The 21108-nt window shown below is 32.1% G+C and overlaps 1 protein-coding gene across 1 annotated transcript in view; it reads right to left on the bottom strand.

The window, feature by feature from the left end:
• The window catches only part of LOC112682813, an 84642-nt gene extending 70039 nt beyond the window's left edge, over positions 1-14603 (bottom strand). The window contains exons 1-2 of the mRNA XM_025553555.1: positions 14324-14603; positions 12489-12566 (exon numbers count right to left, since the gene is read on the bottom strand). Of these exons, the coding sequence (XP_025409340.1) occupies positions 12489-12528 (40 nt within the window). The 5' untranslated portion in view covers positions 12529-12566; positions 14324-14603. The remainder of the gene's footprint in view (positions 1-12488; positions 12567-14323) is intronic.
• Positions 14604-21108: the final 6505 nt, after the last annotated feature.

Below are 21108 nucleotides of genomic sequence, written 5' to 3' on the forward strand. Positions count from 1 at the left end.
GCGTGTTTATACAGTACGTACTCGGGTACACGAACAATAAGAATTTTGAAAATTAACGGTGACGGAAAAAGGTTAGGAAAAGACAAGCGTGTTAATAAAAAAATTATATTGTTCAATTATGAACTAGATAGAAGAAAAATCTCTCCGTCTACGCGCAGAGCTTCGCAAATGCGCGTTTGAGTCGATAGTCCCTCCCTTGTCGACGATAAAAAAAAAAAAAACCGTGTCCAACCCATGTCAGCGTCTGCGCGATCGGTACGTTTGAGAACAATACGCTTGTACTTATGATTAACATGTGTAACGTATATATTAATATGCATATGTTGATACAACAACGAGTGTGCATGTGCAAGACGTTACGACGATTTATCTTTTACACACACTGCGTGGCGGATATGTGATCGCCTACCACGCAAACGAGAATACTTGCTGATTAGTTAACGCGTTCCCGTAGGTAAGTATCGTCCCACGAGTGATAAAAAAAAAAAAAAAAAACAATATCGTTAATCGAACGCACTGTCGCGATGAATATGACGTGTACGCGATTCAGAGCTCTTATTAACGTCCGTTTATTTTTACCGGTCCGGTGTAAAACGGACGGCTTCGTTGACGAAACGTTAAAATAACGGATATACTTCCGGTGTCTGTAATATTATTTTATTGATTTTCTGTAATTAAATTTAGTCAGTTTCAAACAAGAAGCTAGACTCTAGATGAATACTGACTGGAAAGAAAAATACTCATAATAGCGTACTGTTTTTACGAAAAAACGTGGCAAAAAGAAAAAAAGAAAGAAAAACATTTGGGTACATCCTATTTTATTAGATAGAAAAATTCCTGAGCACGGATCTACTTTCGACCAGGGAAATCGACATATCATTATTATTAGTTTTTAATGATTTCACCAATTTTAAAATGTTAAAATACGGAATGATGTCCGGGATCGTTGACACACTCGTATAGACTGCCGTGGTTCACTGAAACGTGCCGTGTACCAAGGGAACAACGTACGGTGATCCAGTGCTTATCAGCTAACAGATGGTGATCAGTTGCAAAAGCAAACAAATATACTAATACATGCAACACTGTGCAACGGATAACGGTCCGTTGTAGAAAAGTTGTAGATCTTCGAAAATATTAACCCTTTTAAACGTTTTAACTACTTGGATATGGTGCATCGTGTAACAGTGACATATTTGGAGCTCACTTAAAAAGGTTGGGGGCGATTTAAGAAAAATCACGTTTTCGGATACTACATTATTTCTTTAGCTATAGTTTATAACCGTGGCTATAACTGTGATCTAAACGCCACGAATAAAAAATTCCAAGAATGGCCGGAGAGGGGGGGAAATATATCCATCGCACGTAAAATACATGTCCGATGACTAGGAGGAGGAATGAAAAGTTAACTTTGACACCAACGTGAGATTTCATGGGAGGAATTAGAAGATAACATTGACGCCCCCATAAAATTCCAGGGGGTGAATGTTTCCTTTTCACTACTACTGCAATCACCCCACCGTATACAGGAACATATACGTATACATACTGCGGAATCTAAAAATACACATCATCTGCGAGACAGCGACGATGCCCTTCATCTTAATCTCCCCCGTTCAAAAATCCTTGGCCATTAACTACAGTTTCATGAAAAAATAATAACACCGTGCACGCAGTATATTATATATATATATATATATATGTACATTCTTGTGCGCTTGTGTAGTTAATAAACGGGGATCGTTTATTTTGACATTCCCTCGGCAGATATTTTCGTCACAGCAACCACCCTCTATTTATTACTCGCTCCGCGTTCCGGTCGGTCTGTCCTATTTTTTTTTTATCTTATATTCCCTTCCTCCCGCCTCAGTCGTTATTGTTATCTAAGACACTGTCTGACGCATGTGTGTTATTTGTGTTTCGGTGTAGGCACGTTTTTATTAATCCGCCGGCAGCAAATACGTGCCGTGTCCCAGCCGTATCATGATGACTACTCGACTACTCGAGTCGGTTTTCGTTTGCTCATGACGATGATGACGAGGACGAGCTATTATTATTTTACGCGCTCGTCGCGGTCGACTTGTCCGCAACGACGTTTTGTTCGGTGCAAAACGGTGCGGACGCCGTTACCGTGTACGACCGTCGGCTCGTGCATTGTGTTGTTACGATTATTATTGTTATTGTTATTAATATTATATTGTTCGCCTCGACCACGGACGTGCCGGACTTAATCCAAAATAATATCGTGTTCTCTTCAATAAGCTTTGGATTTTAAAATTATAATTAAAATATTTGCATCCGAAACGACCCCGACAACAGCTATATTGTTTTTACGTGCGGCCAACCCGTCGTATGTACAAGACCATAATTAATCGAGACGCGAAACCATTAAATCATGTTGTACCGTGTATACAATATACGTATTAATATATATATATATACGTATACAACAAACATTCATAATATTTGTCGTCTATAATTTGTTATATATATATATATATATATATGTAAACATTACGTCTAAACAAAGTACGATACTAAACAAATAACTGTGTATACACGTAGTATCAGTGGCGTAACTAAGGATGGGATTTGGGAGTTGTAACCGTCCCCCCCCCCCCGAATTTTTTCTGAGGTTTTTAAAAATTCTACGTAAAAATAATAATGGTTTATCTTGAAGACGCGAAACAGCTGATTAAATGAAATATCAATATTATTCGTATTATGATTGATAACAATAATAACATGACAATATGGAATGTTTTGTAACGTTTCGTTCAATACTAAAACATCAATAATATTGCTACTCGATAGTCGATTGTATAATACTTTTTTTTGTGGTATCTTAATATGAAATAGAAGTTAAACAGTTTAATTTTTAATTTAAATATTTTACTCATTATCCTAACTTAATCTTATCCAAACACCAAACACCTGTAGAAAATGCTTATTTTTTCCAAATTCACAACCCTCCCCCCAGAAACCAATCCTGTTTGCACCACTGCGTAGTATCATGACTACATTACAACGCCTGATTATTGTATTATGTATTTATTCGTTATGAGAAGGTCGTGATGAGAAGGTCAAATTCTGATTACCTTAAAGCGGCGGCCAAATGAAAACCCACGGGGAAGAGACCAAGAGGACGGCCAAAGAAGCGATGAATAGATGGCATAAAGCAGGATTTAGAGAAACTAGAGATATCAAATTGGGAAGAAAAGGTACAAAATCGGGAAGAGTGGAGGGAGTTGTCGGTGGCGGCAAAAATTCTTGAAGAGTTGTGATGCCAATGATGATATGATGATTTATTTGTTTACGTACCCTTACCATTGGCATTGATCGCGAAACTTCGTTTGCCGATATACAGCACATGCACCGAAAGTAATTAAATCGCTATTGTTGAAATATGTAAAACAATAGTATGCGTTTTCGAATTCTAGAACACTAATAGTTACGGCGATTTCGTAATTCGTTTACACAAGTAATGTCCGCCGGCATGCGCATATTGAACGAATGTATACTCGACATTACATATTTGATTTTTAAATTTCACTGAACACTTTATAAATACAAAGTAAATATAATATTATACACGCCTAAGTTGGAAGTTTTCGGTGGGTGATTTAGATTGTTCACGAAATAAAACAGTTAAAAAGTGTATGCTCACTCATTGCGAATGAAATGCGCTTTTTATATTGTTTGTAATCACCTATGAAATTCAAATATAATTTAAATAAATGTATATATATATATATCTAACCACCGAATTCAAACTATCAAATTTTAAGTATTTAAATTCAATCGTAATTGAAAACATTATCCTTTCTTCAAAAAACTGTATCGGATACATCTCTATTGGTAATTAGAATTGAACTTACGTGCCTTTGAAAAATATTTTATACATGGTAAATAAGTCATAAATTATAACTATTTTTAAACACAATAATTTGGAAAATTTAATTAAAATTAGAATTATTCATTATACTCGTAATCGTATGTATTTCAAGAAATTTGCGTAGTAAAACAAATAAATAAAAATGTTCACATATTTTTGAATTTGAATTTAAAATTACATAATTAAGTAAAACTGATTTCCTATCACATTAACATTGTTTAGTATATAAATGATTTTATTTTAATTCCTTTTTAAATTAGCTGTATTTTTTATTTAATTCATTTCTTGAATGATATTAATTAGGGTGTAATAAGAAAATTCGTCTGTTTTTTATATAATTATTACCACATGTATAAAATACTTACGCTAATATTTACTCGTACATAAAAATCTGTGTAAAATTATTATTTATTATAATTTAAAAACTTAGGTTTGATAATCACAATAAAAATTATATTATCCGTACAAATAGCACGACTAAAGTAGCAAAAAATTGGTCTTTTGTCTTATTACGATATTATCATATTTTGAACTAATTAATATTTGCTTGATAGATTGAATTTAAACCTGAAATTATATGATTATATTATATGAACCTTAATTCGGTAAGTGCAGTACGACGTAGAATTAACTAAATGATTATCTACATAAAAATTCACTTATTATTAAACGGAATTAGTTCTACTTTGCAAAACAACATTGTGTACGCGACGCAGGTTTCCAATTGAACGATTAAATTAGCTTAAATAACTGAGCATGGTTTTAAGGGCCATACACGTAGGACATAACTCATCGTCATAAATCGTATACATCGAATATAGAATATAATATTGTTTATAAACCTAGTATATACATATTTATGGCGTTGAGAAAATATTTTGTTTATGTAGTGTCGCTGTATAAATAGTTCAAGAAGAAATATTGTAAGTATTTTTTGAGGGATTTCTATTTCTTTTTTAAATGTCTTTTTTTTTTGTATTTTTCCAACGGATTTATTAATTCTTAGTCCTTTAATATTTATTATTATTACATAAAAATGACGAATCAAGCTCATATATTTTTATTTTAAACAATAATAATCCATTTTGGGTAAATAGTGGTGTGATTTCGTTCATTTTATATGAGTAGAAATAACGAGCGACCACGATACTAGTATGTGTCATTTGTATGATAAAACGTTTCCGAAGCGACGAACGACAAGTCTTGGTATCGATTTTCCAAATAATTTACTTTGAATGATCGATAATATTTTAATATATACGTTCTGTACATATCGCGGTCGAGTTTTATACAAGCTTTAGTGGTCGTATTATATTTATGTACGGTGATGTGTGTATTTTATCTGCGCTCGCGGTGAACTCGACCCGCAGGTACACCACGGTCGAGTTGTGCAGTGTTCGGATCAACCGGAAATGAAAGGATTCATATTACGGTTCTGTATAATCTTCGCGGCTAACTAATCATTACACGGCGGCAGTAGCGCTTCTTAGTTTGCTCATTCGTCTGTAATTAACCGAAATGTTCAGCGCAAATAATTTCTACACGTAATTGAATCAGATTTAGTTCAAAGTCATCGCGGACACACGTCAAAGCGATTTGTTGCGGGAAATTACCATTTTAATGTTTTAAGTTTTAGAAACTTTACCCCCAGCACCTCCACCAACGAGCCAAATACACAAAAACATTCTCTATTCACCCGCTTACACATTAAATATGCATTATGTATATTGCGTTTATAAAAAATACATACACAAACACATACACACACACACACACACACACACATACACACACACACACACATTTGAAACATGCGATACCGGAGCTGGAGATCGAAATGTTTTACCGCTGCAGCATCGATTTTTCTTCACTTCTTTAAGCTTCGTAATAATAATTATATTCAACGCGAAAAAGTAGACTCCACCATTACCTCGTAAACGTAAGCTAATTAAACGTGGTCTGAATATGCACGTGTAAGACACAGGAAATGAATATATGCACTCACGAGGACGGTAAATAATAAACGAGTCAATCAGAAGAATGATCATATTACATTCTTAAAACTATTGTTATAACTGGTCAACCAGGGATGGCAGTCAGATTTTTTTTTCCAAGAGTGCCAACATTTAAACAGTCTGATTTATTTATCTTTTTCCATCGGTCGACTATTTTAGTAATCATATTAGACATATATTCAGCGGCGTGTGTATAGGTCACACGTTAACGGTTTAACGAATTCAAATTATTATGCAACGTGATTACTAAATAATCGTATGGATGGAAGGGAGGGATGGAATTAAATGCATACTATCCACATATTAACTAGTATATTTTAACTTCGATGCATACGTCATTGGAGTGGCGCGTTTGTAAACTTTACGGCGGACCAATAATGGACGAGAAAAAATAGGTGTACCAACGAGAACTCTGCCACCTACGAGCTGACGTACTTGTAATCAACGACATCGAATAAGTAGCAGTTTATAAATAACAATGAAAACTCCAAGAATAGTATTACATAATAAAGTGGCAATCGAATTGTGGTGCAGTTGTTACATGCGCTCTGGAACCATAATTATTATTCGTGTTCAATATCACGTGGTGGTTGTAATTTACAAACAGTAAGTGCGCGTGATTACTTTATAAATTCGACGTATAAGAATAATATATTTACGTGTGGTCTACGGCTCAGAAATACAATTATGTACTACGTAATAATATCGTCCGTTGGTGGTTGTTTGTTAATTAATAACTATTAGGTACAGTATACGTGTTTCATTTTATATTTTTCGCGCTTGCATACAAATGCTGTACACCCAGATGAAACGTATTTTAATGAACACCACTAAATAGTGTTAAAATTTTCCGGAAAAACACTTATAATAAAGTCGTTATAAACCTTGGTTAATGGACACTAAAAGCACTAGTCCCAAACCTAAAATTCACTTCTCATAAATGGACATGTATTACATAAAGTATGCCGTAAAAACTTTTTACATTAACACTGTTCTGTATTCGATTAACGAAAATTCAATACTATAAACAACGATCACAGGTACATTTTGATCATAAATGCTCGAAAGTTTGCTTGAATTTGATCGATTTGATAAATAATTATAGTGCGTTGCAAATAAAATAATAAAATTGGAAAATATCGCAAATATCACAAAATTAAAGTTACTAACCTAACCTTACGTGTACACACAAATTTTATCTTAAAAATTAAAATCAAAATTTTTCAAAATGAAATAATTCATATTAAATTAAATTATGGAAATTTAATTTCAATAATGACAAACTACAATTTACGTGTACAATTTTACGTGTACAATTTTTTACTGCAATCATATTAAGTTTTGTTTCAATGTTTTTTCAACATCTAACAGGAGTAGGTAATGATGATTTTTCTACTACTTTGAATGAAAAATTTAGTGAGGTTTCTCTTTATTTATGTAAGTAATAAGATACGTATACGCTTGGGTTATTAGGTTGTTGTAAAATGCTCCGTACTATTTTATAAATGCACGGTATCCTTTTAAATTCAAATTTTTGTTAAAGAGTACATTCTAGCAGATAAAAGGAACGGAACTCGAGTGCAATGCACCATGAACACATTATAACGTGGGAATCATATAACCTATTATATTGATCTTAAAGTAATATTGAGGTTTTTTTTTTTATTTCAAAATTCGAAATAATAATATCCAATAATTTACGAGGAAAAGTGCACTGTACGCCATAACTTTAAGAAACTACGTCGTCTATCATCCTAATGTATAACGTTTATTTTATTTGGTCTTATCAGCTGTTATATTCTGTTACAAATACGTAGTCTGATTTCAAACGACGCTTGAAAGCAAATTTAAAAAATCTATTTTTCCGGTGTCGATATTTCCCTCAAAATAACTTTACGTTTCTTTAAACTAAAATGTATGAACGTGTTGAAATACCAAACCAATATACATCGGTGTTAATTCACATTAATCATTAATTACATGTACATTAATACACCTATGTTGAGTTAACAAAATGTCTGTTCTACCTCTAACCGATCATGTTTAATAATATATGTCCACATTATGTATTCAACATGCAAGGTGTGATTAACCGTAACGATTTATATTTATAAAAAAAAAAAAACCACTTATAAGTATACAATGTGTCATTAAACATTCTTGTAGGATTTTGAACAACAGCTTTTAAATGTCCAACCCAAACAATCCATCGATGTTTATTGTAATTCAATATGCTCAACAAATTATTATTTATATAAAGTGAGTGAAATGCGGGAGTGCGGTTTCGGAGATAATACGCACTTATTATCTATATACATTGTACTATATTAAGCTGTGGTTATATTTTGTATATCACACTACCATCTAATTATATTTTTATCAGCTTCTATATTATAATTAGAATATATATATATATATATTGAACGTAATAGATGCACGTGTAGAACCGTTTGGGGGACTATTGTTTTCGTCGAAAGTTCCTACATTGAAAAATGCGATGATCTCTATATAACAATGAATTACAGTTATCTAAGCTACTGTAGTATTGCCTAAAGGAAATAAAAGCTCGGTAAACCGTGGTAAAAATTAACCAAACAAACAATAATAATACAGTATATATTTATTAATCGATCTTACTACCCGCAAGTTCGTAGTAGATAAAATCGTCCGCATGGGAATTTGCAGCCATTATACACACTTAAATTACATCGTTTGTTATCGACAACGAGTGGGGTATCGATATGAACCATTTTCGGGACGAGCTTCAATCGGCTAACGACGCGAGAATTTTAGAAAAAAAAAATTCTTACGAAATGGATTGTGTCGAGAAGTATTCCCAAATCTCGATGGTTCAAAAATATTCGCCCGAACGAAAAGAATTTGGCTCAAATATTTTGTTGGGTCTAAATATGACTTTAGAGAATATAACACAATCTATTATTATTATTATTATTATTATTATTAGTATTATTATTATTATATGCTGCATTAATATCAGTTTCTGGTTGAAATTGTAATTGTACGGTAAAAATTTGAACTTAAAAATATATTAAGAAAATATTTTATGCGGTTTATACTGTTATATTATATCAAAGTCACTGCTACTGATGAATGTATATAGAAAAAAAAACAATAATTTTTTTTAGCAAAACAATGTTAAATTAATTGTCAAAGAAATCGAATGTAGTCTGTTGGATATCCAGCACGGATTACATGCGTAGGAATCCCTTAGTTGGATAATTGGAGAACCATAGGCATATGCTAAAGGCTGCATTTGCCTTTTCTGAGAAACTAGATTTTTTTTAAAGACGTATATAAATATAGTTTTAAGTTTATAAACAAACGAAAATTTTTTTTGTTTTCTGCGTATTTGTGAAATAATAATGTACAAGGTACATAAATTATATAGAAACCTTAATAAGATTATACGTTTAAAATGTTTGGTGCTGACAATTATATAATTTATATATTGACAACATTTTGCTGAAAGTGTTCCTAAATACTGCACCTGATTGAGAACACACGCCTATGGAGAGGATCTGTGCATTTCATACTTTTTGTACATATCCGTGACGGGAATTGACTGGAGTTTATGTATATAATTAATTAAATAGTTTATAAAATTAATAAAACTAATCAAACAACATACCTCAAACGACAAATTAAGCGCTTTTTTGTGATTTTTGGGGCATTCTTAGAGATACCGAAACCCATTATTCCGTACGGTACTAGCAAAGAACCCAACAGGAAAAGACCCATTGGAAGACCGAGAATTATATGGGATGATGAAAAGTAAGGTGGAAGAACTAGGAGCTGGAACAGATTGGAAGACGCGGGCAACTAACCGGAAGCATAATGGATGCATAATGGGGATAGGCCTAGAGCCCACTAATACCTCAAAAAAAAAAGTGATTTGTTTCGAGAATATACATTTTGTCAATCGAACAATATTATTGTATTTGTTTATTTCGTGTGTATCATCATCCTATCGGTATAGAAAATCGAATATACGTGTAGTGAATGCGCAAAGCGCCAAAGTTTTTAACCTTCGGTACTCGGCGGAAAGAGCAAATGGACGACAAAGATTGGGTGACACGAGGGAGCAACCCAAGTTTTCTTTTCTCCGGTCTCTATATGTGACAACCTCGAAACTTATATAACTCAGATGGCCGGTTATTCAAATTCAATGTCTGGAAAACTTACTCTTTTTTCCTTTTTCCTTATGTTTGCCCCTAAAGAATCTCATGTATACTATGCATTATATGTATAGTATAACAAAATAGCATAAAACAAATATCTCTTTTTTTTTTTTGTTTCAATAAATTACGCCTTTTTTACGCAAATAATACCATTTTAAATGGTTAGTGCTACTTTTTTCTCCGTAGAACGCGGTCATTTTTATCGCCCATACATACATACACACGTGCGTGTGCACATGCGATTTTCATTTGGTCACGTCGTAAAACATGTTAATCCCGTTTAAATAGTTTTATTCTTCGTTTAATTCACCACAAATTGTTTTTAACGACTATAGAATACATCTAAATGAAACGTTGACGGTTATTGTTGAACAACATAAAATCATTTTATAATAAAACACGAGCTTGTATAAATGTAATATTATTTATAACGGTTTTTATAAATAAAACAAAAATAACATAAAGTATACAAATAATATGTAACGTTTAATTTCGAATGTGTTTTATCATACGATTTGAATAATAATTATTATGATTGTACCACGAATAAGGTGTGCAGTTTTACTCGTGTATTAAAATGCTAAATTTATTTTTCAATTCAAAAAGAGTTGTGAATATAGAAATGTTTTGATTTATTCTTAAACTATTTGATACTCATATATAATTGAAGATAATGAAATCTACATGTGTAATTAAGTTATCGTTATATCTTATTTTCAATAGTGAGGGAAACTGTTTAAATCGATAAAATTACAGTAATATGATTCGCTTGCTAACCCCGATGATTTTATCTACCAATAGTTTATTTTTAAGCATTGTATGTAGATTACAGTATTTTTTTTTTTAACTAATTGTAGTTATAAAATAACAGCGTTAATAGTATTGACCCGGATGCGAGTGTCGTACGAACACAAATCGGACCTAAATCGTAAGTACGTGCAAACATATTACACAAAAGTCCAACGGAAAAGCAATTTAAAATGCACGAGTTTTTCACTTTTGATTTACACGCAATGAAATTCCCAAGAACATTTTGGCATCTTATGCGTACGTGCAGTAATGATTCGTACAAAATTGAAATCTTCAAAGTATATTAATTGGTTTACTGAGAAAATTAGTATATATTTGTTGTTGATTCGTTGTACCCCCTCTAATTCTAGACGTGCGTATAGGACACAGAAATCCTTAGCACGAACATTGTTTGGGAAACTATATAATTGGAGTAGTTGAACTAATATTAAACTGAAGAGTTTCGAGGTAAAATAAATACGCGAAGCATATAACGCAGTTTTATTTTCTAATGAGGTATTCTGAAGTATGCTGACGTCAGATTTCTTCCGTTTATGAAAAACGGGTTTGTACGTATTCATTTTATTTGAGTTGTACCGTAAATTCTGTTTAAGGTTTTTGAAATTGTAATTTTTCGATATTATAATTTCAATCGTTTTTTTTTTTGATTTACAAAAAACCTAGTTACAAACATAACTTACAAGTGAATCACAACCTAATCAAATAATTATTGTTGATTTAGTAATAGTCTAGAATTCATTATTACTTGTTAATACTTTGCGATAAAAATATTTTTATCATTAGATAACATAATTGTTATAATCTGTACATAAAAGCTGTGGTAGGAATAGTAATAATAATTGTAAGATTATATTTTGTAAAATGTACAATAATAATTAAATTTTATTTGAAAGAGTTGTAAATAATATTAAATACTCCTTTTAAAACCATTTGGTAACAGTTCTTTCCTTATTATGTGTCTTAATCACATTTCGTTGTTTATTTACTAATAACGTTAAGAGATAAAAATTTGCAATAAAATTATGAATATATTCGAATATTTTTTTATCTTTATTTACTCTGATAGTCATTATTCATTCATTTTCCGGCTTTAAGCGATAATAACTTCACATGGATACTCGGTCAATATTGAATTTTCAAGCGCCAAATGGTTTCAATAAATAATTTACATATTTTAAAAACTATTATTGCGTTTAATTAACAAACATTTGACAAATAAAATATGTACGGAATACTAAAAATAAAATTATCCTGACTAAACGGTATTATATTTCTATATAAATACGTTTGTTTTATATCGATGACAAACCTATATTGTACACATTATAATACACGTGTGCGTTATTACGATTCACTTTTGAAATCGGTGCAAACAAAAAGAATACTCTGAACGTTTATTAGTTTAGAAAAGTGAAATAAATATTATCGAGGGGTTATTGCACGTACTCGTGATCTGAATCGTTGTAATCGTTAACGCACTGGAATAAAATAAGATGTTTCATAGACATTTACCAATATATTTCGAATGAACCCCCTCGGACAAACGTAAAACGAATCAGGATTACTTACCGATTATGTACAGCGTGAATAGATACAGGAAAGCGTTCATTCCGGGAGTTCTTTGACGAGTCGCGAATTAGATGATACCTGTGGAAAAAACCAAACGAACAAACTGCTTAGATAGCGTAAAAAATAACTCTTGATGGAATCGGAATTTAATATCGTGCGCCCGCGTGCACCGCAAAGCTCGATATTTTTTTCGCAGGTATTCGCAGCTTAATATGTACACAAAATATAACAACAACAGAAAAATCTTTTTGAAAGAAATTTTCATCCGAGTGACTACCCGATGATAGTCATCGTCAAACGTACTGTGTCGTCTCGCTGAACGGTATATTATTATCACGTCGTCATTACTCGGGTATTAATATCATTATAATAGTAGTACCTACACACTTCCCGATACGCGTCGCTACAGCAGCAGGATGAAAATATACGTGTACTGGGCGATGTTCAATGGACGCGCGAAGCACGAGAACAATGATATCCAGTAGCATATCTATCGTAGGGCAAAGAAAAGCAGTACCCCCCTTGGGGGGCACTGGGGTGGTCCTTGGACGATTTTGAAACTATGATACTTAATAAGTATTTATACATCCACCTATAATTATAAATAAATCGATTTGCTAATATTAAAGTATGTAAAATATTATTAATTTTATTAAATACGTATTAATAAATTGTAATGAAAATAATAATTTAAATTAAATGATCAATGGCTATGATTATATAATCTGAAAATTGTAGTTTTCGTAATAATAAACAGGACTTTCTTTTAACTTTGTATATTTATTATTTATTTATGGTTTCATAGTATACATTTACATTCGACAGAACATTATTATATGAGCATTATGCATTTTCATATAAAGATAATATTTGTCGGGGAACTAATTTATTTATTGTCCCAGGGCCCTATCCTATCTAGTCACACAATTGGATCCATCTGAACGTTGCGAGATAAATTTGAAAAACGAAAACTGTGACAAAAAAGTGTAAATAATCTTGGTGGACGCATATTATATACGTATATATTATACCGTTGGAAAAATTACGAGCGAAGATCTGCGACGGCCAGTGCGTTTCACTATTAGAAAGACGTACCGATCATTTTCACGGAGAACTAAACGTAAATGGGTTGGAGAAATCGTAACGGAGAATATATTTGGCACGGACCGATATTATACCCGGTATCCGATGGAGCTGTTAATATTGAACAAGTCGATTTTCAGCCGATCAGATTGTAACAACGAGCCGATATTATATTGCTCGGTTTCCGATTGCGGGTTACTATCAACATAAAAAATCTCGACTGTACCTGCAGTTTTCTTTACGAAACGAAAACCTAATTCCGATCGACCTCGGGTTCGCACCGGTCGCGGCCCTATAAATGTTGAAAAAACGGAAAAATAAATCCCAACAAACGGACGAGCCCGTTATCTTAGAATTACGAGTAATAACAGGGCAATAGTAGTAGCAGTGATGCCGGATCACTTAAAACGCATTCACGACAAGTGGTACGGGCGGAGAAGACTTTATGAAAATTGTCGAAATCAGAATCCATGTGATACTATCGTGACGATAATTGTGTCCTGTTTTTTGATAATGTTCGCATAAAACAGGTCGGTCACCGCTTTTATCTATTTACAATATCGGATATCGTCGAAAGGATGCACGTAAATATTTGTTCGGCTAAAACAATGAAAACAAACAGATTGTACGTTGACGTCGTCCGGGTATTTCGGTTTGCACGGGAGGGGGGGGGTCGAAGAGAAAAATTGTTCGGACGGTACGAGGGGGTCCCGATTGGACGAGATAGTGGCGGTGAAACAGCAGCGTCTTACCGTTGTTCGGACCGTCGAAGTCCATGGTTTTCGGCGGTACGGCCAGGTTAGGTTAGGCCAGTGGTGCACTTGAAAACTCGTCCTTTTAACCGATCGACCTGGCGCGTTGACGGACACGACGAAGGATCTGCACGGGGGCGGCAGCAGAACAGAGCGCGTGTGGTCGTGCTCGCAGTGGACGGGTTTCGCGCGGTAAACGTTGGTGCGATGAGCCGCACGCCGAAACGTCTAATGACAGTGTGGCGGCGGTGGCAGTCGCTCTCGGTCGTTCTCCTCCCTCTCGGGCCGCGGCGCGTCGTCGACAATATTCCCGAAAGTCCGAAAGCCGGCGCGCGCTCGTACCACCAGCACGCAACACACACGCACACGCACGCTTACAAGTAACGCGCCGCTGCCCTTGTGTGCGCGTGCGAGTTTTGCTTTCCCTACTCGTACGAACCACGACCGTTCGTTATTTTACCGTTATGATCATTATTATCATTTTTTTTTTTTTTTTATATTTTTGTTTTTCGTAATGTTTTCCCTCCGAACGCGTATTAAGAGTATTTTTTGTCATACAGTAGCGTATCTTTGGGGGAAGGGGGTTAATGGGGGGGCATTCCCCCCTCCCCAAGAAGTTTTTTGATGCCATAAATAATATAATACAAATTAATTGTTCAGCTTAAATAATGTAAATTATAAATATTTTTAATTTCCACCGAGTACAATCGTGTTTGACATCACTTATTAATGTAATATAAAATATCAATATTCGACCAAATTGGGATTAGGAGTGATGGTAACATATAGTCACTATTTTATAATGTGGTTATATGCTTTAGCATCATGCATGGTTATATTTTATTTTAATTTGTATTGCTTTGTACAAACAAATATATTTTTTATTTGTCAAACGTGGGTGAAAAACGCTTGGTTGGGTTAACTTTGCTTAATATCCATAGACATAGAACCGTTGAAGTTGACGAAGTTATTGATTTATTTTCTGGCAGTAAAAAAATAAATTTAGATTTTGTTATACGATTCATTTTTTAAGTATTTATTAATAATTTATAATAAAGTTTCAGATTATATTATAACCATAAAAAATGATGCGATTAATTTATGCCCCTACCCTAAAAATGTTTCACAGGTACGCCACTGTTGTCATAAGTATACAAGCGGAGACGTACGATCTCGTAACACTCGTACCGGTGTACTATAGTGATTTCTCTTCTTCTCATGTTTCAGTAAAAAAAAAAAAAAAAATGACTATCATCTACACTATTACACCGTTTATTTGTTCCGATTTTCACGACGAAACGCGAAAATGTACGTAAACTACAAGTATATACGAGTCGCAAGTGCACCGTAGCATCGGACCCCGTATAATTCCACGATAAACGTAAGCTGTACGTTTTTTTTTCAAACTTCTGCAAAACAGTACTTACAAATAATAGTAAATAAAAAAATAGTAACAATACCAATAATATTAAAATATTTTTGTCGGTTGAAAACGTATTCACATACGCCCCGTAGAATTCCAGTCTTATCGCGACACAATGTCGTTTTATTGTTTAACCATTTACTACATGTCCATGGCATTAATGAAAACTTTTGTCGTTAATTTTTAAAACTATAGGATGCATATGTGCGTCTATAGATGCGCTATATTTATGCACCATTAAGTTGCTTACAGTGGGCGGAATATATGCGTCTGAAGTGATTACACTTGAAATATCGTTCAAACTGGTCGTCCAGGAAGTCAATTAATTTTTTTAATTTCTCTTCAACAATTATACATTTCGAATTAATGCACCCAGGTAATTATTCTTATTTAGTCACTCGTTTGCGATGTATTTACTATACTTTTATATCTACATTAAATTCATTATTTCATTATTTATTTTTCTTTTTTTCGATTTCTTTTTCAACCATATCTAGATGGACACCACTAGTCCGTTCTTCCACTTTTTACTCATACACATTTACATTTCTCATGTCGTCCTCGATTCCATCAAACCATCTCTACTTCAGTCTTCTTTTCCCTCTCTATCTTTCGACATAGATTTTCATAACACGTCACTCATTACTCCTCATAACTTACCTAGAATCATCTCAACCTATCCTCTTTTATTTTGCACGATTTTTGACGAGTAGTAATTTTATCTAATCACTCGTACGTTATCTTTATTTACTCATCCCTTATTCTATAATTTCTTTAATTATTATCTACGTATCCATGATACTTCTGCATATTCTTTCTTCCATAATGCTCTCTACACTTTCTTCTTCTTCATTCGTATACTGGGGTTGATTCTAATTTTCACGTCCTCCACAAAAGTACCATTATTTTCCACACAGACCAATGAATCTAGCTTCCGTTATATTAACCTTCATAACATGTCATTCGCATAGAAGCTATAGGTTTTATGGAAATAATATGTATTACACTGTAACTGTAAATATATATAAATATATTAGTGAAAAATGACTAGAATTCAGTAGCTTTAATTTTATTCTCAGTATTTTGACAGGTTCGCATCACGAACACGGCCACTTTTGAATAATAGTATCAAACCTTGACAGTATTTTGTATAATTTTGTATAACCAAAGTACTATTTTGTACACCCACTCAAACCCGAGAATACCTGATTTTTCTATGGCCGTGCTGGAGATACGCATACCCAGCACGGCCATCAACCAATTATTATAAAATTGAAATTTTATTTATTTAGTATTATGTACTTTTTTTTGTACAATTTTGTACAACCAAAGTAAAATTTTGTACACCCACCCAAACCCGATAAAATCCGATTTTTTATGGTCATAACATTTTTTACTGTGTATACTACCTATAATAACTACAATGCTGTACAGTAATACCGTATTACTTAAATAATATGACAATAAGTTAATAATAACTTAATAATTGGTATCAATAACCCGAGTTTTACTTTCCACCGCACTATACCTCTCTATAGTAAATGGTGGACTAAATATAAATGAAAATAATTAAAAATAGAAAAAACCCCAATTTCTGGTTTATGCATGTATTTTGAATTATTTGACTAGATGTTCATTTTAAACATGGTTATTTCCGAAAATGAAAAATGAATATTGTGTTTGATAGTCAAACAGTGTGATCCAAACTGTGGATATTGTTTATGACATATACTTCCTTATTTTACTACCTAATTCAATTTGTTTTATCCTTACTTTGATACGAAATAAATAAATTAAATTTAAATACATTTATATACTCCTATATCTTTTCCCATATCTTTCAAAACTTTACTTTAGGCGTATCTGCTATTTTTTTTTAAAAAAAATCATAAATAATTAAATAATTTTATTACCTATTTATTATATTAATTAATTTCAACATGGATTCATTAAAAAAAAGTTTTAAATTAATATTTCAATTCTTTATTAATATAATTAAGTAAATCATCAATACAAGTACCATATACGTGTCAATAAAATATCATGCAAAATACTAAGACATGACTACATCCATTGTAAATATGTGCCTATACAAGGTAAGTACGTGTACCACTGCTATCTTATAGATAACAAAAGTTAACAATTATAAATTGTATAATGTTACTTAATACTTAATAGATTAGAATGGTAAAAAAGGTACTCCGTAGTGCGTAACACTGACCTTATGAGAAAAATGTAATAAACTAAATACAGTATTTTATAGGTGATTGTATCATTATTGGGCTTGGGTGGGTGTACAAAATTATACAAAAAAAAGTACAAAATACTGTATAAGTTAAATTTCAATTTTATAATAATTGGTTAATAGCCGTGCTGGGGATGCGTATCCCCAGCACGGCCATAGAATAGAAAAATCGGGTTTTCTCGGGTTTGGGTTAGCCGTGCTGGTGATACGGACCTTATTTTGACGTTTATTCAATAATTAGTGAAACAAAGACAAAGTGGATAATCAACTAGGCGAGTTCTCAAAATATGATCGAATTATTGAATAACTTAATTGAACAATTGTAGCTGAGAGCTATTATACATTTTAGAATTGACTAATGTTTATTGAGATACGGTTGTCGTATTAATGCGAGAGTATATAAGTAGATCGATGGTATGAAGTGATTCCGCGTTGTGTTTTAGAACGTCTTACTATGTATAAATATATTTTTTAGTATTATAACTACTCGTATTTTTCATTATCTGAAAAGCAATATATACAATATTACGTCCCAATAGTGCTTCAACGCGTGTTGTTATGGTTATTTTTACACAAAATATTTTGAAAATGTCACAAGTCTCTTAGAATTCCACAGTAAGAATAATTTTCATTTTACACAAACACGATACGTATATAATCGATATTTTTTGTATTGCGGTACGGTACATAATTATATTTTATTTTTAAACGTCACAATATTACTATACAGAATAAATTCTATAGCTGGTTCAATATAAAATTAACGAATTCTTAAAGAAAACTTACTTGTACCGGTAAGATAAGAAATACGCTTTCAGAACGTCGATATATTTAAATAACATGTTTGTTTTGGATTTATAAAAAAAAAAAAAAATGCGACACATCCAAAAGTTCTCATTCATTTTCATATCCACATAAAACAACAATCAGAACTATATTATGATTGTATAGTTATTATGCGTGCTTTGTCGAGTATATTCAAGATTATGTCATTTCCATCAGCGTGGTATGGAAATTGTGCGTTTGTACTGAATGTTGCATATTCATAATCTAATTATAGATTATAATAGTATTCGAAAACAAAATGCAATTCGAATTTACATGTTTTAGTTTAAAAACGCCTATTGGTGGTTGGTCCTTGTACAAGTAAATGCTTGTTATGATTTTCGTTTTATTCGAGCTTTAGAAGTGACCAGCAGTTAAACTTCCCTGTCCTCGGATAATGTAGAATATTGAACAAATTGTTATTTATAATAATTTATGAAAATTACATGGAGTTGAACCATTTACAAGCAGGTACGTTTACGAAAGCTAAACAAATTTATAATAATAATGTATCGATTTGTAATCATAAATAATTTGTAATATAGTTAATAAAAGATTTTTAATTATTTGATAAATAGTGTAATTGCGTTTAAAAAGTAAGCACATTTTGAAATTTATATGAACAATGCTGGTTTTAAATAACATTTATACAGACATAAGCGCAAATAATGTAGAAATAAATTTTATAAATATTTTGTAAAATTAAATAAAGTAAATAAAAATACCTATGCTTATATCTGTATAAACAATATTTGATATATAAATAATAAAAATAACTTTATACAATACCTTTTATAGAGTAAGACATATTATAAAAATAATATTCTAAATTTGATAACAGTTACAATATGGTATTATTTTATATTTTAACAGTTTTTCAATAGCTTCAAACTTAAAAATTGTAAGTAAAAAGTATGAATTAAAAATTATAATTATTATACTTTCACGATGCATCATTATTTGATTTTAATATTATGTATTTTCATATAAAAATTTGATGTTCATTCTAAATCATTTTAAATATTACTGTGTTTGCAAAATTAAACATGATTTTTATGTTTTGTTTTCTACTTTGCAATTTAAGAAACAGATCTTTATATTTATGTACAGTAAGTAAAATACGCATAATTTGATTTAACAACCGTTCGTTTCATGAAATTCAACTTTGAAAATCCTGTAAAATAATTTTTCCTAAGATAACAATATATAATAATAATATATACGTTGAAAGTATAGAATAATGAGGGTTTGTCTGGAAACAACTGAACAATTTTAATAAAGCACAATACAGACGAGGATATTGTACATGGTACAATTTGAAAAACAACGACGAAATATGAAAAACAAAATTTAATAAAATGTAAACATAAACTTCTGTGCTTTAAAATTTAAATACACCGCCACCACACCGGTAAGCACTGTACGAATTGCATGCCAAAAAAATAAACATAAATTGGAATGTCCGAATTGCATGCCAGGTCTCAAAGGGTTCTGTCCGAATTGTATGCTACGTCTTGCAGGGGTCTATCCGGATTGCATGTCTTAGAGGTGTATGTCCGAATCGCATGCCGAAAATTCATGCGTTTGAGCGAATTTTTAAAAATTGCGATGTGTTTGGGCAATTTAGCTTTTAGCTTTTTTTAGAAATTTTTAAGCTATAGTTATGTATACGTATGTATGTATTAACATTTTATGATGTCCAATACCAGATAACAATATTATTATATCCATAAGATAGAGTATTGATTATAGATATAGAATAGTATAGACCAGCGGTTCCCAAACTTTTATGACCACGGAAACCTTAACAAATATTTTTTGTTTCGTGAAACCCCAACGTCTCTAGCTCCAAATTAACACAAAATGTGTAATTATTTGTATTTATATTTTTTTTTTTATTGTTGAAAAACCAATGTTTTAAAGATAGTTTATGATTATTGTTAACTACAATTACTGTTTTCGATATTCAGGTTGTTTCAGACGGAGCAGCTTATACCGCGTGGCTATGCCCCGTGCCGCGCGTCAAATACGCGTTCACACGGTGCGGCATTTATTTCTCAATTTGTATTAAATCAGTTAATAATAATAATAATCATTCATAATAACTATAAGAGTTGTATCATTTTTAATGGGCAACAAAGTGCACGAAATCAACAAGTTATCTATATTTTTGAATCTTACAAAACACGAAATTAAAGATTTTTGAAAAATCATAATTGATCTTTGTATTTTTAAAAACAGAGAATCTTCAGTATCGACATTTTGATAGAATAAAAATTGTGACTTCTTGGG

Source organism: Sipha flava, unplaced genomic scaffold, assembly GCF_003268045.1.
Source record: "Sipha flava isolate LNK unplaced genomic scaffold, YSA_version1 211_pilon_pilon, whole genome shotgun sequence".
In the NCBI taxonomy this organism is placed as follows: Eukaryota; Metazoa; Arthropoda; class Insecta; order Hemiptera; family Aphididae; genus Sipha; species Sipha flava.